General features: G+C 33.6%; 1 protein-coding gene across 2 annotated transcripts in view; it reads left to right on the top strand.

Annotated features, from left to right (window-relative positions):
• LOC118187877 (voltage-gated inwardly rectifying potassium channel KCNH6-like) overlaps positions 1-23224 on the top strand; it is a 925365-nt gene that overhangs the window by 786317 nt on the left and 115824 nt on the right. For both annotated transcript variants that reach the window (XM_085810566.1, XM_085810565.1), the window contains one exon: positions 10139-10543. In XM_085810566.1, the coding sequence (XP_085666692.1) occupies positions 10139-10543 (405 nt within the window). The remainder of the gene's footprint in view (positions 1-10138; positions 10544-23224) is intronic.

The following is a 23224-nucleotide window of genomic DNA, read 5'->3' as shown; positions in this document are numbered from 1 at the left end:
TATTAGATGCTTTGAATATTTTACCTTGCAGCAATATATTTGAAAGCTAGGAGTTGAGGTAAATGGTAATTTTAAAATTAGAATAATAAGTTTGTAATACTTAGCTGAATTAATAATTAATATAAGAATAATTCTTTCCCTACTGCATTCTGTTAAAAACACTATGTTAAAAAAGTGAGAATTAAATTTAGCTTTAAACATTTCTGGTGATGAACTGCTGCAGTCTTTAGATGCAAACTACTAAAGTTCATTTTATTTTTTATTTATTTTTATTACTTAATTATGTTAAGCCACCTCAAGAACATTACAACTTATATTTTAGAAGCTTTCAAATTGGATTCAAAATTTAATTTTCAGAATCATATTTTTTTTCTAGAATTTCTAAATTACTTTCTAAAATCATTTATTTGCTTTCTTATTGAAATTGTAAAGATTGTATGAAAATTCCCTTAATTTCCTTCCTTTCCTAACATTCTGATGCTTTTTTTTTTTCAAATGGCTTTTCTATTTTCAAGTCTTTTCTGCTTGAAGGAGGCAAGGAATGTGTAAAATATAAAATATGAAAGACAGTCACAACGAAATTTTGACGTTAGACAACAATTTCTGATTCAAAATATAAATACAACCCCCTTTTCATCCTGACGCCTGCAGTATTCCACATTGCAAAGCTCGTGGCCAAACGCTATCCAGAACTCAAACAAAGAATTTTCTAGTTATAAATACTTCAGCGGCGTTCTGCGCAGCCTCATCTACGTCATCACTCATCCGCACTCGCAGATACGCTCTTATCATGGACTTTGCAAAATCATGAGCTGTAAAATCGGAAGTAATTCAGCAGTGTAGATAACATTGTTCTCGCTCGATAAATTTGCCATCAGTCACCAGTAGCCTGTTTTGTCTCCTAAACTCGCTTGCTAAATGACGTCTCTTCGCTTCACCACATTCTTCCATTTTTTTTTTTTTTTTTTTTTTAATGTAACTGAGTATACAAACCTGTGGGTTGCCTGTTGCACACATAATCATACGTAAAGCCAGAAATTATTTTATCCAATAATCAGATTATGTTGATTTCGACCACAGCTGTCTGCAGGCCCATAATTCCATCTACGCAGTAAACGTGTCCAAGTTACATCTACGTTATCATTGCCAGTCTACTGCAGCTCTCACCTGCAAAATTATTTCGGCCATGACTGAAAAAGTAAATTGGTTTCATTTTTCCCGAAAATTACAACATCACACACACACACGCACACACAAACATATGTATATCAGATTAAAATACAAAAAATATCTAACAAATTAAAAGGTATATAAATTAAAATACTAACTTTGATTTGGAATAGCCCTTACTGTATTTTACACTCATGTCCATAAATTAAGGATAATTCGGAGTCACGCGGAAATCGAACTCTAAAATAAATAAGTGACCTGTAAAATCACTACACACATCTTCAAGAATCATATGCAAATTTCAGGAAGTAACCAGATGACACCGATGGTACGTCACAATGACGAGAGTGTAAAAGAGTCATATATAAGAAATACAGGCAAAGAAGTAAAATTTTTCGCAGGCGCTTTATAAGCATTTCAGTGCAATAACCGAATATTTATGACACAAAGGACGCATTTGGATGATTGTTTACGTGGTAGAATTATCGGCCGTCTGGAATGTGGGCGTACCCAACTGGAAGTATCAGACGAACTTCGAATTGCCCACAGTGTCATCTCCAGGCTTTGTCAACGATTCCAAGATGATGGTAATGTGAGTAGACGTTACAGCACACGTCGCCCCAGAGTTACAACGCCGAATAAGGACCGGTATTTGGCAGTTACTGCCAAAAGAAACAGGCTGAGCACAGCCTCAGACCTGTCTCGTCAGCTCTCTTCAGCCACTAGTACGACAATTTCAAGGCAGACCGTGTACAGACGCTTAGGGCAGATTGGTCTATATGCTCGTAGACCTGTCAGATGCGTTCCACTTACTGCAACTCACTTTCGCCTGCGGTTAGCCTGGAGTAGAGAGCATGCATTGTGGACACCGCAACAGTGCGCTTGTGGGATGTTTTCCGACGAGTCCAGGTTTAGCTTTCAGTCTGATTCTCGCCGAACTTTCATATGGAGAGCTCCAGGTACCAATTACCACCAAGAAAACATCATTGAACGACACCGTTACGGTGGTGCAGGTGTGCTCGTTTGGGGTGGAGTTATTCTGGGTTCCAGAACTGACCTGAATATTCAAATTGGAACCATAACAAGCCAAATCTATCGGGACGTCATTCTGGAACAACATGTACATTTGTTTCAGGGCGCCATGGGCGCACAATTTGTGTTTATGGAGGACAACGCCCGTCCTCACCGTGCAAACATCCTAAACGAATGCCTTCAATCGGAGGATATCACCCGTATGGACTGGCCAGCATTCTCACCGGACTTGAATCCAGTAGAGCACGTGTGGGACATGCTTGGCCGACGAGTTGCAGCCCGTCAACCTCCTCCTACATGTCTACCGGAACTTCGGAGAGCATTGCTTTTTGAGTAGTGTAATATCCCCCAAGATCAGTTCGATAATCTGATACTCATCATGGCTAGGCGTTCTACGGACTGTATTGCATCGTCTGGGAGACATACAATGTATTAACAATTATACCAACCATGTAGTATTGGTTTTTTGTAAATAGGTTTTTTTTTATAATTTGCTCCAGGGAGAAAAAATACAAACATGCTACCGGTATATTACACGCTATAAGCCTTTTCTGATAATGTTAAAGAAATATGACTGTATTTCGTTTCGGTGTTTTTTTTTTTTTTTTATTGCATACAAAAAGCACTTTCTGTGCTTCTCCTCACGCTTTGCTGTGTGCATTAACTTCGGCTTCCAGAGACATCAGCTTCGAAATAAATTTCCAGCCTTTTCCAATAAATTTTCTCACACGTCAAAGAAATTTCTTCCTTTTCATTCTCGCCTTTCTCCGGAAGAGCCGATTTATCATGGGAAAGCTTCGAAGTCAGTTCCGAATTCTTGCAAAGGACTGTCCAGGATCGATATGATGAAATATGCTTCAAGAAGAACGTCACAGAAATCTGTTGTCGTAATGTTTCTGTATGTAGATATAAAATATGCTTAAGATTGTGATCTGCAAACTAATTCTTGATATATTTATTGTTATTTTGCGGTCAATAGCATGTAAATAATCAAAATGTTATTTGTTTCTACTCGTGTTCGAAGATGTCTAAGACAAAGAGAACAAATAAGTATTTAAAAACTGTATGTATTAATTTATTGTATGAAAATGTTGTAAGATTGTAGGAGTTTATTAAACTTTGGTAAAGCACTTTATGAATGTACTTGCCGTTCATGGTGTTTTGCCTTCCTTGATTGTTTAGGTGGAAGTAAGTGAATGATATAAATAACACATAATGACAGCCACATTTCTATTGACATGATGATATAATAACATAGCCGATGCATTTGTATCAAATGCTATCTATTTTAATCAGTATTTAGATTTGAAAATCGTAGCAACAAAAAGATCTATACTAATAAAAGGTATAAAAGTAGTTATTTTTATTAGATTGTAATAGGAACGAATTCTATATTTTAAACATCTTTGCACTAGAACAGAAAGAAAAATGTGATTTCTTAAATACCTAAAAACAATCCTTTTAATTAAGTGTAAGATTTTTTAAGTTTTTATTAGTTAAATGGCGTTTTCTATAATTTATTTTACCTTAAATTTCTTGTACGTTTGAAATTTAGCGGAGAGCTTTTCCCATATAAAAGCTAAACTTTTAATTTCCATATAAAATGTTTTTACCTGAATACGGAATTTTTTTTCTTTATTCCCGACCAAATCTGACCAACCTCTTTTTAATGAGCTCAAAAAACTTGCTGAGTTTTAACAAGAAGTGGGTTTTAATTATAAATGAAAAAGACACATGCAAACATAAATCGCACAATTAAGCGAAAACCAAACAAAGATTGGCGTATATTAATATATAATCCATTTCGAAGGCGGCTGATGAAGCATAGAAAAATGGGGTTTATCTTCCTCCTGAAGAGGATTAAAGTTGGGTGCTTTTATTATGGTGCTTCATAGCTAGGTTTAAGTTATGAAGGAGATTAAAGCAGTGACTCAGGTGCTCTTTATGTAAAATGTGCGCCAGTTTAAAGCTGTATTTCACCTAACTTTATATCCCTTTCTACTATGGTTATCAAAGTCTAACAAGTAGAAAACTAAACTTTAGATTTTTTCTCTGAACATATATTCAGAGTAAAGTTTACCTAGCTAGAAAGTTAAATAGATTAGTGCCAGCTAAGAAAATGCAATATTTTTTTATAATTATTTAAGTACTTTTTACATAAATTCGCATGCATAATTTCTGGTAAAGCGGTAAATCAAAGCAGAGTAGGCAGCAGAGATGCATATAATGAGCAAAAGTGTTTTAACACATTTTAATGCATTAACAGCTGCATATTCTTTATAGCTGTCAAATATTGAATAATAATAATTGACTTTTGCTAATTTCTACCATTTAAGGTAACTTATTTTTCGTCCAACCTCATTTTTTCTACTCAGAGTCTGAATTTAGTCAGACACTTATTTGCTGTCGGAAGCTCCTCACTTCATATCATTTGTCAAATGCTTAAAACGCTTTCCAGTTTGCATTAAGAAATGCCATTCTTCCATTCCACACAATCATGAATATTTAAATGCTGTACTTCGTTTTGTCTTCTGTCACTTATAAACAGTTTTTTCGCATTATACCACAGATTAATTTTCAGTTTAATCAATCAATTTTTTCATTAATTGATCAAATTCTCATTATGTTCCGTAAGGGTCACTTTTGACGTGAATCACTGATGTATTCATGACAATCCTTTCCAGTATAACTTAAATATACTTTATTCATACCAAGTAAACTTTGAAATTTTGCTTTAAGAAACGTAAAGCTGTATGCGGAAAAACTAAGCCCATAAATTATAAATTGTTCTACTCCACCATTGCTAAAAGCATTGCCCAAATCCTCCTTGAAACTGGAAAATATAGAGGACATTTGAGATTTTTAAGAGTAAAGTCAAGGCATGTAATGAAGTTCTTTTTTTAACTTTCGTATTTCTAATAAGTTACATGTGTTTTCAATGCTGACATATTTAAATTACAGCGCTATTAATTTTACTTTTTGGTTTTTCAACATCATTTATCGGAAACGGACTTAATAGCATAAATAAAATACATATTATTCCCTTTGTATGATTTACGGAAGTCTTGTTGGAATCACCGATAACAGAATCATTTCATCGCCTCTTCGCTCCGATTCGTAGAGCTACTCGACTAATAAAAACGACCACGCCCCTTCCTGAAGATGATGATTTTCAGAGAAATTTCAATGATTATCTGGTCTATCATTGATCGACTGAGTAAACTTACCAAATCTATGTGCATTCGCTGAGCAAATTATGCATGGAAGGCTGACGTCTCAAAATGTCACCTATAAGTTCAGTTCAGGAAAGATGTGGAAGGCGAAGAAATTGTGACATTACGTGTAAATTTCTTAAAGATGTTCGTCGTGCGCGAAGGGACAATACCTTACTGAAAGATAACTTCCTAAATACTGAATTTTGTACTGAAACACGTCGCTATCATCAACATATCTCTACGGATGGCTACAGATAATTAGGCATCATAGCAGTGTCTCCTCAAAAGGTAAGAGGGAATCAAAAAATGCCGCTCCACAATAATATGGGGGAGCAGTCTTGTCAGGCCTCATGCATATTCGAAAATTTCGGTTATTCAAGCCAAGTCTCCATATGTCTCCAACACGATATATTAGGCCCACCAGCGGCCGAGCGGTAAAAGCCGCTGAACACTAGTAGTTCGGTCCGGGGTTCGAGTCCCTGCGAACGGGCTGGCTGCATGGGCGTTTTCGTAGTTCTTCCCATGTGCAACGTGGATACGAGCCAGTTTCCGTTAAAAAGACCTCCACGGCGCATCCCTCCCTTTCCGTGTAATGCCTAAGGGCGGAGCACATAATAAGCCCCCCCCCCCCGAAAAAAAACGATATATTGCAAATTTTACTTCCGGGTCATTAGAATAAGCTTCGTTGCAAATGCAAGTGTGTTAAACGATGAAAGTTTTAATTGTCGCAACATATGCCGCATGTCTCTATAGTGGCACCCGAAATAAAAGGGTGGTGGATGATGATTCTCCACACCCAGAATTTGGCGATTGGGTCCCCTAAAACACCAGTCGCCCTAAAACGAGGAGCATATAAGGCATTTCTCCTACCTTCTTAGCGTGCCCTCGTGATGTGGTGGCCTGCACGCTGGGTTCGTATACCAGAGGTTCGTGGTTCGATTCCTAGCGAAGGCGTTGCTAATTTTCCACTTCTCCTGCTTCGAAATAACCTAATGTCTCTACAAGGTTAACGACAACCATATTTATGGAAATTCACATCGTGAAGATAAGTGACTATCTGTAATCAACTGATAATGATGAGAGTATAGAATGTGTTCAGTGAAGATTTTAAACAAGAGAAATAATGCAGAAAATTTCACTAAATCATGGTATGCAATCTCCATGTTGTATGGAAATGCATTTTTAATTGCTTCGACAAAATTGGCAAATAATTTTATCCCACTCTTTTCACTATATATTTAAATCTTTGATAAACTTGAAAGTTGTCATTTCGAGAATGATTCTGATGCGTTCTTTCTAATAACATGAGTTTTTCTAATTTCTGATAATAATTATAACTTACTGATAAGCATCCTGGAACACAGGAGTTTGGACGAAATCACAAGCAATGTACAAATGCTTGGCACAAATCACAAGCACTGTAAACCGAGCTTAATAAACAAGTTTAATGCACTTTAATTTTTTAAACGATAAAAAAAATAAACATATTTATGATTTATCGGCACAATAATAATTCTTCAACATATATAGAATTTTGCAATGAACACAATGCATATAGCAATAGTCTCATTAAATTGTAGACATACTGAGATTCTCATAACGCTCCTCATATTCTAAAGATCTCTTGCGACCCTTTTGCATAAATCAATGGAATCAGGAACACAAACTTAAAGAAAGATTTTCTGCAAATCAGTTAGCAAACATCGTAAAAGCTGTTTGATAGAAATGCAAACTTAACGCTCAAAAGGCCAATTATACGCGAATCTTGAAAGACAAGGAAAATAATAATAAAAAAAAAAAATGTTCTTAATTACAAACTCTATCACCTACGCCGTCATTCAGAATCTTACCAATAATTCTCTTGGTTAAGAATTAATCATCTTAAATAATGTACTTAACTATCTTGGCTGGAAAATTAGCTCGAAGTTAAAAAAAAAAAAAAAAAGACTTCTGATTAATAGCCGCTTTTAGATATATTGATCTACACTTTTAGCAAATATATTTTTTTCCCCTGTAAAGTGGTTTTCTTACGCAACAGATGGAAAATAGTTATTATCTCAAGTATTACAAATAATGCACAGCTAAGTTTAAAGCCTCCCAGAAGACTACTAAATCTGAGGTAACGTTACAGACTACATGAAAACTAATTTTATAAAGTGAGGAAACTAAAATTATAATGATTTGAATTATAAATATGAAAGTTTTTTTTTGGATTGAAATGCATTATCTAATGATTCTTTGAAGATTTTTTTTATTAAAACTCGTACCATAACATATTGTTTTAGCTTTCATATTTTCTTGCTTAATTCTAAAGAATGTATATTCATAAAATAATAAAATCTTGTTTGAAAATAAAATTTAAATTTAAATCTTCGGTAATATTTTGTCCTTAAAATGTTACTTGAGGTATAAGGTATTTCTCCCGCTTTCCTGGCGTGCCTTCGTGGTGTAGGGGTTCTGCACACTGGGCCTATATACCCGAGGTCCGTTGTTTTGATTCCCGGCGAAGGCGGTTGCTAATTTTTCATCTCTCTTGCTTCCAAAAATCCTAATATCTCTACAGAAGTGCTCTACCTTTTTACCTTTTTGCAGTGAAGAGCATGTTAAAATGGCCTACTATCTGTGTCTTGTAATTATAAGGGAGAGCTATAGAATTTCAAGAGCCTGCTGTTTATGGATTGGGTTTGGGAACATAAATTTCATAAAGCAAGCAAGGTTTGGGGATCCTGGTTAATTAAATAAAATTTCGATAGGACTCTCCTATTAACACATTACTACATGCTTAACTTGCCATTAACATACACTGTAGAGTTCCATATAGTGACATTTCTAGCAAATTTAGCTAAAAATATCTCTAGTTGTTTGAAGTTAGGAATTACAAGGTTACATAGTCACTGTAAAATTGAATTTTAAGGTTGGAAGTGAGAATGAATTTTAAAGTTCGAAATGGGAATGAATTTTAAGGAAGTGGGAATTCCCATATGCTGCGATTTTAAAATATCTAGTGCTTCTACAACAAATATCAGTTCTGATTAATGTGCTCACCAGTGATACTTTTAAGTGACACTCGTCAAGTTACGATAATCTCTAGCAATGTTATATCAAAATACTGTGTACGAAGATAATTCCGTTTTTTACTACTGTGTATTTTGATTTAAAAGTATACCTGAAATAATTTATAAAAAAACTATCTAAATCTAGCTTGTCATATTTTTCAGTAGTTTATTTATTATTAAAGGTTTAAATTAATATAAATAATGCAATACAGACAAAACTTTGGCATGAAAATTTTTTACAAAGGCTTAAAGTATCTCAGTAAAATAATTACGTTTTTTAGCAAAAAATAATGGATTTAATCCACAGAATAGTCATGTGTTCCTACAGATATGATCAAATTTTTACCATTTTTAAGAGAATTAAAAGATATGTAGCTTAAGCGATTTAAGTAGTTAAAATGTTTTCAATAAATGATTATTATTGAAATAATTTTAATGACATTAATTTAATTACGTTTAGAGATCGGGAAGTGAAAATCATTAAAAATATTCAAATTTGAAATTTTGAAAAATAGTGTTCTGAAGACATTATTTTCTGGGTTTAACTCGAGGGGGGGTGATGTAAAAATGAAATTAAATAACACTAATCATTCAAGTTAGAATAAAATTTAGGTGGGTAAGGAAAGGTTGATTCTAAACTCTTTTAATTAATAGATATCCTAAGAATGAGACAACTTATAAGAACATTTATATTTCTGATGAAAGGTATTTTCTAAACATTAATATGGGAATGAGGATTTTTAATTACATACGTGGCGTTAATAATTTCAATCCATTTTAATAAAACAGCATTTGTTTCTCAATTTTTCTATGCGTAAAAAATAACTTGAATTGAAAATCAAGTGCTTTTGTAGCCTCTTTGAAAAGATTATCATATGAAGATGTTGGAGCCAAGTTTGAGCGTAATGAAAAATCTACTCCAACTAGAGAAAATATCTGATTACTTGTTACTAATTTTATGAGAATATGCAGCTTAGGGAATGAAACAAATTTCAGACATATCAAGAACAACTTCAGATACTGTTCAACAAGCAAGTGGACCCAATTCAGTTGCACCTGTCTGCTATCTCAGTAAAAGAGTTAAATTTTCTTTGTTCTTTGTGTTCTTTAGTTTGGTTTCTGCTTAAGTATATTTAGTTTAACTTTGTGTTAAGCTTGGATATGACATGGATACTTATTGAAGGTAACAACGCGCACTATGATAACCGAATATTCGCCCTGGCTGGAGCCTACCTATTACATTTAAGTTCATATTTGGCTAAAGCAACTTCATATGAAAATCATCTTTAATATGTATGCAGCAACAAGGGTTGCTTTCCTGTTGTCGTCTTTATACAATCAGCTATTGTTACTTCGAACAAAATTACTTATTTAAAAATGGATCGAGACCTTAGGATGCCTTCGGCAAATATTATTCACCCAATAAGAAGCCTGCCTACAAAGTAGTAAATGTTCCGATATCTACCAGCGTACTGGCCAAATGCAGGCTAATCTGGGTATTTAAGATCAAGGCATTTAGAGATCTGAATTTTATATTTTCAAACATGTCTTAGTTTTTGGAAGTGAATTAATTATATGTGTAACTTAATGTAAAAGGCTACAAAAACGTATCAGTTAGAATCCAGCACTTAAGATTTTTCCATTCCTTCTTTCATTTTTTCTCAGGTGCTATCATTGGGAGCAGATGTCCTGCCCGAGTACAAACTCCAAAAACCCCGAGTTCACAAATGGACTATCCTCCACTATTCTCCTTTCAAAGCGGTATGGGACTGGATTATCCTGCTGCTCGTCATTTATACAGCCATTTTCACGCCTTACGTGGCGGCCTTTTTGTTGAACGAGGAGCGGTTGGACAACGACGGCCCCATCGTCATCATTGATCTCATCGTGGACGTCATGTTCATCATAGACATTCTCATCAACTTTCGGACCACCTACGTTAACTCCAATGACGAGGTGGTCAGCCAACCTGGCAAGATTGCCGTCTACTACCTTCGGGGATGGTTCATCATCGACGTCGTCGCTGCCATACCTTTCGATCTTCTCCTGGTCGGAAAGAACTCGGATGAGGTAAGTGCCAAAGTATCCTCAATATTATTCATGACATCTTCCAGTTTGTGAATAACCTTAAGGAGCAATACCAATAGACTGCATAGTTTCAGCTTGAAATACGTAACTAAAATGAAATTGAATAATACCATGTATTTTTTAAATTTGTTAATAAGTAATACTATATTGCAATAATTTAAATACCTATGATTTGGAATAATCATGTAGATTCTAAAGAAAATGAATGGTTGGACGCGTTTGCCTAGTGAATAAATGTAGTTGTACCAGTTATTAAATTAAATATTGCATAAAAATATCACCAAATAAATTAGACTTAAATAGAATTCAACAGCATGAATCAATATCACTGCATTACCACTTTATGGTGCTTCTCAATATTATTAAGCATGTAAAGAAGTTATGCAAGTCTTCCAGATTTTATTCTAAATGTGTGAGTTTTTAACTAATTTAAATACAGATTTCAAGGGAAGTGGGAGCTTAAGCTATAACTAAAATTTAAATTAATTCAATTAAAAGAGGTAAACTGTCGATTTCTTATAATTTAATGTCTTTGCTTCAACCCGAAATAATATTTAAAAAGAATTTTGCACGTACAAGGTGATAAGAGTTATGAAACTTACCCTTATTTTGGAAAACAAATAATATTACAACAATGCAATGCAAAGGATTTTACAGCAATATAGTATTGCTTTATAACCATTTTTCTTGACCAATAACAGCAATAAGATACTTGACAAATTAAATCATGAAAATGACTTATTATTCAGCTTATATTTTGATTTATAAGTCTTCTAGCCATCTTGTAATAAATCTAACACTCATAAAGCGTTCTCACTGACATAAAGCGTTTATATTTTATTTGTCTTAACGATAAACATTTATGAGCACTTTCGTTTTTTCGCTTTTCTACGATAGCCTGAAAATTTAAGTTCTTGCTGTTTTTATTTAGTGAAACTTAATAAATAAACAAATTAAGAAATCAAGGGTAGCAGCAGTCAGTGACTGTTAATCTTTTTGCATATTTTATGACACCAATGTGCAATATAAAATGAAATATTGGAAAAGATTATGCTATTTTCGGCTTACTCTTAAAGTTCTCGAGGCTTGTATTTCTCACTTGCTTAGGCCGCCTCAAAAACAGCATTTGTATTTAGAGATCCTAGAGAGATGAGATCTGATCTCTATTAATCTCGATTTTTAACCTCTTTTACAGCCCCTTACTGTTACAAAAGCTGATCCTGAGTTTCACGTTTATTATCTTATAAGATGTAAGTGGTTTATAAAGTGTAAGCAGAAAATGAAACGCGTAACCTATGCAGAGTAACACCAAAGTTTGAATTCAGCTATATTTGCGTATTTTTGACTATTTTGGGAAAGCATTCGATCTTTTTCTGCTTATGTAACATTTGTCTATCATTTTTCTATTAGTCTAACATGTTCACTCTCCTTTTTTCCGCTTGCAAGTGAGTAAGTTTAAGAAATGCTAAAAATATTGTACAATTTACAGTGCTCAAGTTCCGAAAATTCAGTCAGTTCTTACATGTCCATCGATCTATAAATAACTTGTTTGATGATCGTGGGTGAGGAGTGTCTTCATGTATGGAAAATACAAAAAATTAAAGGCTGGATATTTCAGTCATTCCGAAGCTTTCTTTGTTATTATTATAGGCTATGCAGTATCATATCTACTATTTCATTGCTTATTATTGTGTCTCTGAACTAAATAATGTATCTAAAAAATGAAAAATACGTACCGTACATCAGTGTACGTTTAGATATTTATGTGCATTCTACTTTTATTTTATGTTTCTACCAACATTGTTTTTTTTTAATATGTTAAAAGTAAATACATCATTGGCCCTCCCTGCATCAAAGATGTATGAGATTGGAGCATGAAAAAAAATACAAAATTAGAAAATACGAAAATACAAAACAGTAATTAGCCTCATTACAATAACAATAACTATATCAAAACTGGGTAATGGAATAACAAATGACTACATTAAGCATTAAAAATAATAGGGGTAACGTTACTCGCGTCCATAGCATATTCTAAGCTATACGTGTATTAGGCGAGTTTAATAGACGGCTAGGCACTAAAATGAGTAGCATCGCTTGCAAGATTGGAGCTATGTTTACAGCTATGGAAATGTAGAAATTAAGTGATGAAAACGTGAATTTTTTATATAACAAATCAAAATTTCATAGAGTAAACATGATTCTAAATACCACTAAACCGCAAAACTTGGAAATGGTAATCTACATTCAAAGCGATAGAATTAATTATATACCATATTAGAAAAAAGCCTAACCAATTACTGTTGCTGTTTTTGTTAGTGCAACACACTTATTGAGTCAACTTCAACCGAACGAGAAAGATCATGTTTCCTTCCACAAAATAAAATATAATATTGGAAATCAATATCACGAATAATAAGGCAGTCTGATTATTTCAGAATGCTCAGTCGGATAACGCAATAGCTTTAAAATGAGTCAAAAGAACCTGCTTTTAAAAGTGATCTTAAATGAGCCTTTCATTCCCCTAAAAGTAATTCTTATCACCGAAATTAATTGGTGTCCCAACCTTTCATGAAAGATGATGTTACTCAAATCAATTATCCAGGATAAAATTTGCTTCTAACATTTAAGTTGCTAAGTGGTTTTGGACAAAGGCCAAACTATAAAATAAGATTTCTTTGTAAATTAGTGGTTGAATTAGCAGGATTAAAACAGAAATCTTTGCTGGATTATTTTGACAAAGATGAGGTTTTATGTAATAAATTACTTTTCGAAATAAAATTCTTCCTCTTAATAGACCTTGAAAACAGAAAACAATTAATACATTTTTTTATATTTTATCTATTTAGGACCCGCCGTTTATTAAAATCACTTCCGTTTCAAATGTATTTGAGTTTATTACGCGAGTTAATTAAACGGTGATCTGCATAATGCTAATCGTGATAGCAGTTTTAAACTTTTCAAGTAAAATATAATAACTGAGAATAAATCAAATAATGTATATTAAAATAATTAAAATTTAATAATAAAATTAAACTATCTTCGCAGCTTTGAAATTCATTTTTTAATTTTTAATAAAAATATTTTTATAATTACGCTTTTGATGAGCATTTTCTGTCACATACAACTATTCTAAATATGTTTATTTCATATCGTTCAACAACAGTTTCTCAATTGCATTGCACATTTCAACTCAAACGTTTTCTTCAGCACTGAAAGCATTAAAAATACATCTCTAGATTTGATTAATTATGTATGTCATCCCTTTTACTGCATCATTTTCACTGTCAGTTTCTGTTACCCTTCATAGTCAGTTTTAATGCAGGCTATCCAAATACTGCTGCGGAATGGCAAACATTCTAAAATTGAATCTCCTTAATTTCTCTCAATGATGTTTGAAGCATTAGCTACAGTTTGCAGTTTCTCTGCGGCTTCTTCGACATGAGAGTCATACCTTCGGAAACTTTTAATTGATTTTTAAGAGATTGACCCCTCCATTTACCAAAATATTCAGGGCCTCTACCTGAGATATGTACTTATTTATCATTTTTACAGTGCTGAAGTGCTTGCTCAAGTGTTTTTACAGTCACAGAATTCAATTCTATTCAGCATTTTCTAAACATCTTTTCTGTAACGCAGTCTAGTTTCGTCTGTATTATAAATTTCGTGTGTCATTCATTTAGCATTCCAAGTAAAACGTCTTTTATTCAGTCATCAGCTGCATGATGATCTGATACGTTCTTGTCAAAGGACAGTTTATAAGGTATTTGTCCCGCCTTCTTAGCATGCCTTCGTGGTGTAATGGTCAGCACCCTCGGCGCGTATTCGAGAGGTCCGAGGTTCGAGTCCGGGCGACAACACTGCACATTTCTCACGTCACCCAACATTAAAAATACCCAATGTCTCTACAGTGGCGTCCGAACTAAAAAAGGTGGTGGATAATGATTCTCCACCACCAGGATTTGGAGTTTGGTTTCCCTAATCCAGAGTTGACCTTTAAAAGGTGAAATATATAAGTATTTCTCCCGCCTTCTTAACATGCCTTCGTGGTGTAATGGTCAGCAAACTTGAAACGATTTCGTTCAGCGAGTCCCAGCAAGGGCATCGTTCCTTTTTCACGTCTCTCAGCATCAAAAATCTTAATGTCTCTAAACGTTTCTGATGAACAATGCTGGATTTCTCTTTCTGCAACTTGTGAAGCTTCTGTCAGCTGATACAAAATTCTATTCTAGCGTTCAGCCAAAAAGTAGTGAGAAAAGCTTTAGAAATAGAACATTTTTTAGTTTTATAACTTGATAATTTCTAGAAAAGTTATTTCAACGTGTCTCGATTTTCTCTCATTTTTGCGTTTCCCTGAGATATTTGCATGTTTTATTAGTTGTTCATTAATTGTAATTCCTTGTTTAAGTAAATTACACAGTACTGTTTGGGTCTTTTTCTGGCTGCAATGACCAAGAACATTAAATATCTTTAATAATTTATACTTTTTTTTCATCCCAGTCTTTTCGCTTGACGTCTGCAACATGTTACAAGTTAAGCCCACAAAATCATTATTCTAATGATTTGTTCAAATTCCAAAACTTACGTTTCCAGCCAATAAAAAAACTTCCCTTTGTCTGCTGAGTCGATTTGTCACTTCATGATTCATAGCATGATCAACGCTTTCCTTACTTTAATTTCAATTTACAGTTATCACCCTACCATTCAAAGATCTTATATATATCGCTTGTTACGAAGCGATTAACGATACTAATGCGTAGTTCGAAAGGCTAGTAATAACTTGACGATTCTTGTTCGAACGCTAATTTTGTTTCGACGAATATGCATCAGTGGTAAATTTGATCTTGATTTGGATACAAAATATTCATGACGATATCTTTCATTTATATTTAATGAAAACACCAAAATATATCACAGCAATACACATACATCGCAATGGCGAACCACAGTTACATAATGTTAAAAACACAGAATTCTTTTGGCGCAACAGCGCCCTCTATACTATGAAAAGTTCCAACACACCCCACCTGTGCTCTTTTAAGAGCACATTAAATTTACATATCAATAATATATTTAGATATAATCAAAATCAATATTCACGAATTAATACTGAAAACTACATTGCAAATTAAATACAATACATGAAAGAAACATATATATATAACTTTAAATTTCAAAAGGATAGATTAATTGGACGGGTCTTCGATAAAGTCCTTGAGAAGTACGAATCAAACATGAACGCACATACCCATCCCTACCTTTATAAAATTCTTCTATAATTCCAATAGGCCATAAAAATTTTGATTTCGTCGACCCCTCCAGCAATACAACCTCACCCTTTTTAAGATTCCTTTCAGGAGATGGATTTAGAAAAGTATGCGCAGACCGTAATTCGAGGAGATAATTCTCCTTCCACTTTTTCCAAATTTGTTTCAAAAGATTAGTTTGATACAGTTTTCTCCTAGTCAAAGTCTGCCTGTTCAATGGTTCATTCCTGAAAAGGTCGGCGGAATGTACAGGATAAGAAATATTTTCTTGCCCTGGAAACAAGAAATGGGCAGGTGTAAGAGCTTCTGGCTCTTTTATTTCATTATGGACATAAGTAAGAGGTCTATGATTTAAAACTAACTCAATTTCTGATAGAATACTCATCATTTCCTCAAAGTTAAGAAGAGCCCTTCCGAGAACCTTTCTCAATGGATCTTTGATACTTTTCATAAGCCTTTCATAAAAACCACCCCACCAAGGCGCGTGAGGCGCAATATATTGCCAAGTTATGCCGTTTATTGATATGAAATCTTTCAATTTTGAATCTATTATAATTTTTGCTAATTCTTTAAGAATTTCATTAGTGGCTCTAAAGCTCTTAGCATTGTCGGAAATGATAACTTTACAATTTCCTCTCCTAGCTAAAAATCTCCTTAATGACAAAATAAAATTTTTTGTTGACATATTTGTGATTAATTCTATGTGCACAGCTCTAGTAACACTGCATGTAAATAATGTTATGTAAGCCTTTTGAGGCGTATCCTTTCCTGATTTTATTAAAACTGGGCCAGTGAAATCTATGCCAGTTACAGTAAAAGGAGGGTTTTCAGTAATTCTACATTTAGGTAGTTGACTAGTTATTTGTTTAGCTGATTTCAACTTATACTTTCGACAAATTAGGCAGTTACCTAATACTCTTTTTATAATTTGTCTACCTCGTGGAATCCAAAATCTAGACCTAATTTTGGCTAGCGTAAATGTAACTCCACCATGAAAAATTTTATTATGTTCTCGAATAATAATTAACTCTGTAAATTTAGACTGCTTAGGAAGAAGTATAGGATGAGCTTCATCCTTTGTAAACGCTCCTTGTTCTAACCTTCCTTTTATACGCAATACACCACAACTGTCGAGAAATGGGGCTAAATTTGAAAGTGGAGAGTTTTTAGGAATCGATTTACCATTTTTAAGGTTCTGCAATTCTAAGTTGAACTCTATGTTTTGCTCATGTTTTATCCAGTCTATTTCAGCATTTTGAAGTTCTTCTGCTGTGAAGGGACCTGCAATCGTTTGTCGTTTTTGAAGTTTATTAACAAACCGTTTAACTAGTGCAGTTACTCTTAGTACCTTTAACAAACTACTATATTTCCTTAAATCTAAAATAAATATCGAATTTTCTACCAAACAGTTATTTTGCACTGTACTTTCAAATTCTCTTTTTAGCTCTAAGTCTACGTCTGTAGATTTTAAGTTCTCTCTTTCAGTAGGCCAGTATTCAGGTGATTGGCTTAGCCACGGTGGACCGTTCCACCAAATATGGTTTGTAGCTAAATTTGCTGCAGAAATTCCTCTGGACAAGATATCTGCAAGGTTATCCTTACCAGGGCAATGAGCCCAATTATTGGTATCTGATAAAGATTGAATTTCTTCTATTCTATTTTTTACGAAAGTTTTGTATTTACTAGCTTGTCCCTTAATCCAACATAATGTAATCATCGAGTCGGTCCAAAAATAACTAGAAGTATTAAATTTAAGACATTTACTTACTTGATGGACTAATCTTGCGGACAATAAAGCTCCCATTAATTCCAGTCTTGGTAATGTAAGACCTTTCAGAGGAGCTACACGACTTTTAGAACAAATAAAACTGATACTTATCCTCCCATATTCAGATATAGCTCTTAAATACAATACAGTTCCATAGGCTAAAAGAGATGAATCTGAAAAAGAATGAATTTCAAATGAAATAAATTTACAGTTCAAATTTGAAAAATAACATCTAGGAATCTGAAGATCTTCTAAGTGTTCGATTTCACTGCACCACAACTGCCACTTGTGATCCAGTGACGATGGAAGTTTATCATCCCAGTCTATGTCATGACTCCACAGTTCCTGTAGAATGCACTTCAGCTTTATGATGAAAGGCCCAAGAAATCCGATAGGATCATAAATACGACCCACTACTCGAAGAATAAACCTTTTCGAAGCAGTTCCATTCTTGACAAACTTTGATAATTCTTTCACGTTAAAAGATATACTGTCCGCATCTGGATCCCAAACTAGACCCAACACCTTGGATGGTGAGTCAAGTCCCGTACTTGAGCTCTTTTCCTCATCGATGTCGAACTCAGCATCTTTCCACAGCTTACGCAGTTCCATGGAATTGGTTTTCCATTTTCGTAATATCATGCCACATCTTTTGAGAATTTCTACACTTTCAGTCGTAATTTTCAAAGCCGCTTGCAAAGCTTCTTCACCTCCAATCAAATCGTCGACATAAAACCATTCTGACAGTAATTTGCAAGTATCAGGAAATTCTTCTTTACATTTATCAAAATGATATTTCAGAGTTGCAGCTAATAAATATGGACTTGGTTTTAGTCCAAATAAAACTCGACTAAAGTTCATTTCTTGATATGAATTAGAACCGATATCATCAGTCCAGAAGAATCTAGTAAATTTTCTATCACTAGGATCGATCAAAATTTGTAGATACGCTTGCTTTATATCCGCTGTGAAGGCGATTGTATTTTGTCGAAACTTTAAAATCATTTCAAATAGATTTGGATACAAGTTTAGTCCTTTAAATAAACAGTCATTAGTTGAAAGTTGTCCTCCTTCATGAGAAGAACCATCAAACACGATTCGAAGTCGACTAGTAGATTTGTCCTCGCGAGTGACAGCGTGGTGGGGTAAGTAGAATGACTGCTCAGAATATGACACTTCAGTATCTGACGACGAATTCTCAATGATACCTTCCCTACGATAATCATCAATTACCTTTTTGTAATCCTCATAAAAAGCTGTGTCATTTCTAAATCTCCTAACCAGACTATCGAAACGTTTCCGAGCCACTTCTCTATTATTTGCTAATTTCTCCTGCATACCTGATTTCCACGGCAACTTTACACAATACCTTCCATCTACGAACCCAACAGAATTATTAAATTCATCAAGTATCTCCTGTTCCACTAAAGTCAAACACTCCGCTTCCTTGTTTTCAATACCTAAACTTTCCAGTTCCCAGAAACGCCTGAGTTCAGCTGATACAGTGCTTTGATCACCTAAAACTAAGTTCACAGCAGCCGTTTTACTCATATCACCACAATTTCCCTGCAAGGACCATCCAAGTTCTGTGTTTACAGCTACCAAAGACGTATTTAACCTTTCAAAACCTTTTGTCAACTTCCAATAAAAATATATACCTATTAACAAGGAAATTTCATTATCATCTGACGCTTGATTATATCCCCACGTTAAAGTTAATCCCTTGGCTTCCATTTCAGCTCTTATACGCTCATTCGGCAAATTAATCGCCGCCCTCGAAATTTCATCTGTTTCCAACACCTGTATTACGACTTCATTTCCATCTAAAATATTTCGTAATCTCACTTCAACTCTGCGACATGTTTGCAACCTAGGATCCTTTGCTCCAAATGAATAAATCTTTAATGTTTCTGACCCTAGACATTTTAATCCCAACTTCATAGATACATTTCTTTTAATAAAACTCTTCTCACTACCGTTATCAAACATTGCAATAACTGTACCTGACGATTTACGACCAACAATTTCTGTCCTAACACACTGCAATAAAATCACATTCCTATCATTTACAACTGAATTCGAAATAGTAGGCTGAATTTCCAATTCCTTTGGTTTTTCTTCTTCCGGTTTTGAATTAGATTTACACTTGCTAGAATTTTCAAATTTAAAAAATAGCTTTGGCGTGTCTACCAAAGCAGAATGAACACTGTTTAGCATTACATTTTTTCACAAAACAGTTTGTGTTACAACATAACAGACATCTCCTTTCCTTAATTAATTTATCCCTTTTTTGTTGCACAGTCATGTTCTCACATTCAGTCTTACAGTGACCTTGACCGCAGAATAAACAAACTTCGGAAGTTTTCGCCATAAATTCTGTTACTGACGCGTGTTGATTATTGCGACTCGGAGGGAAGTTTCGTTTCTGATTTCGAAAATTGTTTTGTTTGTGTTGGTTAGAATGAAAATTATTATATGAAGATACATTATTAGAATTAATACGGAATGCTTTTTCTCTTGCACTAATAGCATTGTGTAAAAACTTCATCAATTCCTGTAAATCATGACAATTATTTATATTTTGCTTCGAAAATTCAAGAGTCAATTCTCCTGGCAGATTTTTTAGTATTATGTTAGTCAGTATTGTTGTGTATGTTTCCGATTTGACATTTAATTCCTCTAAACATCTAATTTGAGTTTGGGCTTCAAAATAAAGGTTACGAAGGGCCTGAATGTTAGAAGCATTTTTTACAGGTGCCAGATTTAATAAATTTGACAAGTGAGCATTTATTAAAATGTCTCTTTGGCCAAATGTTTCAGAAATTAATTTAACAGCCTGTTTATAATTCTCTGGAGTAATTGAGAATCCTTTGATGCTAGCTAGGGCTTTACCACCTAATAACGACTTTAAATAGCAAAATTTGTCAACCTCAGTTAAATTAGAATTATTATGTACAGAATTCTCAAACTGATTCCAAAAATCTAAATATTCTGAAGGCTCACCATAGAATCGAGGAAGCGAAAGTTTAGGAAGTTTAGTTCTGTTTCCTAAAGTTTTATTTTCTACGTGAACATTTTCTGGATTTACTGTTTGTTCACCTGACTGATATGGAACTTTTCCAATTGATTTAATTTTGTTTTGCAACTTTACTTTAACTGGTATTATTTTTTCGTTATATTCATCTACTGTGTTAATTTCATCCTTAATTTCTTGTTCTTCTTTCAACAATTCATCAATGTCACTATTTAGTATGTTAATAATTTCAATTTTACTATTCAACTGTTCTAAATATTCAAGCCAGCTTAAGATTTATTTATATGGAATTTTTGACATATCTGAACTTTAAAATAAAGCAAATCATTGTTTCATAAGAAATCTTGAATCATAAGAAACTACAATCAATTTTAAAAAGATAGAAAGTTATTTTAAGTTCGGATATCTCGCACTGCATTTTGTATAAGCTCAAAAGAATCTAGAAAAGTAAAATAATTTGCCGTTTATCATGAATCACATACATCTATGTCAATATCTGATTCATTCAAATATATGTTTATTTTTTCTACTAACTTTAATGTTTGTTCACGATGTGTGTCACGCTTAGTTCGAAGCTTTAACAATTTAGCCATTTTCGCAGTTTCTAGCAACAAATTTTACCCCTCAAATACTTTAACAATAAATTCTAATTCTAGAATTCTAAGAAAACAAACTGTAATTTTTCTAAGAAAGCACAACATTTTCTTACTTTCAAATACCAATGCAAATATTCAGTAAATGCGAAACCTAAAGTTGTAAATTTTTACCAAACAAGATCAACAACATCAAACAACCCTACTACTTCAACAATTACAAAATATTCTATTCAACCAAATTTTCAACAAAACTATTTACTCACCCCACCATTACGATAATTCCCGGCGACAGCACCACATGTTACGAAGCGATTAACGATACTAATGCGTAGTTCGGAAGGCTAGTAATAACTTGACGATTCTTGTTCGAACGCTAATTTTGTTTCGACGAATATGCATCAGTGGTAAATTTGATCTTGATTTGGATACAAAATATTCATGACGATATCTTTCATTTATATTTAATGAAAACACCAAAATATATCACAGCAATACACATACATCGCAATGGCGAACCACAGTTACATAATGTTAAAAACACAGAATTCTTTTGGCGCAACAGCGCCCTCTATACTATGAAAAGTTCCAACATCGCTAAAAATAGATAAAAAGTGTTCATGAAGCATTTCATGAAAATTTTGTATAACTCTCTGTGAACATAACGTGTCTATTCCAAAGGAAAGATTTTGAGTGTGGAAACCTTGAAATATGGGGCGCAGAAGTTGCGTTTCTACTTATCGACATTCGAAGAGGAACCCTCATTCATTTACAGAGCCTCTACTGGAAAGGGTTATTTTTGTTAATCTTAAGAAACTTCTACCCACTCTGAAATCCAGTGCGGACAAAGAACTCTAAAAATAGTTTCTCACTGGTACAGGGACCGGTAGGGGAGAACATTTCAATCAAACCCGTTTTATTGAAACACTACATAGCTAAACGATAAAGCCACGATCCACAATATATTAAATGGGTGAATTACGTAAAGCTTTGATGGATGCAAGTAGAATATCCTGGTACTAAAGGATCAATCTTTTGCCAATCTGAGTTTAATAAATGGCGGAGATGAGTTGAATAATCTGGATTTTCTATTGATCAGTATGTAGTTGTTTTGATTCCTGAAAATTTGAACGTAAATAAGTGACACTTCACTTCGCAGTTTGAAGTCAGTTATAAGAAAAATCTCTATTCATTTTAAACATATGACTTCGAAATTTTTACAGTCTTCTTTTTCTTTTAGATTGCAAGAATATATATCAAGTAAAACTTCATCTAATATTTCTGTATCAGGAGCAAGTTTTATAAGAATGATATACGTATAAAGAGAAATTTTTCAATTGCTTGGTTTGGGGAAAGAGGTAGACTTAATAAACACTTTTTATGTAGTTCATTAATATTTTTCACTCTAAAAACTGAAAACACCAATTACTGTTTTAATTATTTAAAAATCTTCATTTGCTTTCCACAATAAACGTTTCCTTGCTTTTGTTTTTATTCAGTGTTCTCAAACTGACAGAAAACACAAACATCAGGCCTTAGCATGAGGCCAAAAGCAGATAAGCTATTTTACAACATGAAGTCTTCCTCTGTAAAAGATATTTTGCATTTCTTAACATAATCTAATAGGCATTTCTTCACAGAAGTGGTGTGTTATTTTTAAAGATCATTCAAAATAAATGCGATCTTTATATTCAATTTGTAATTTTCGACATAGCTCAGAAGTCAAGCATATCAAAATAATACTTATTTCTCCTAGTTAGTACTTCTGGAATAATATTTCAATTCAACTGTTTGTGCTTATTTTAAACATAAAAGCCATATAATATTTTGGTTCCTACTTGCTTACTTGCTTCATATAAACTTCATATGCTTGCTTCATATAAACTTAATATAAACATAAAAGCCATATAATATTTATTATTCCTATTTGCTTACTTGCTTCATATAAAATGTTACTTTCTAATCCCAAAATTTCAGGGCCAGCTTAAGATTTATTTATAT

Source organism: Stegodyphus dumicola, chromosome 2 (genome assembly GCF_044657685.1).
Source record: "Stegodyphus dumicola isolate Sdum_Otavi_A_Nest chromosome 2, ASM4465768v1".
NCBI lineage: Eukaryota > Metazoa > Arthropoda > Arachnida > Araneae > Eresidae > Stegodyphus > Stegodyphus dumicola.
Note: the sequence above shows the minus strand (reverse complement) of the source record. Positions and strands in the feature narration are given on the sequence as shown.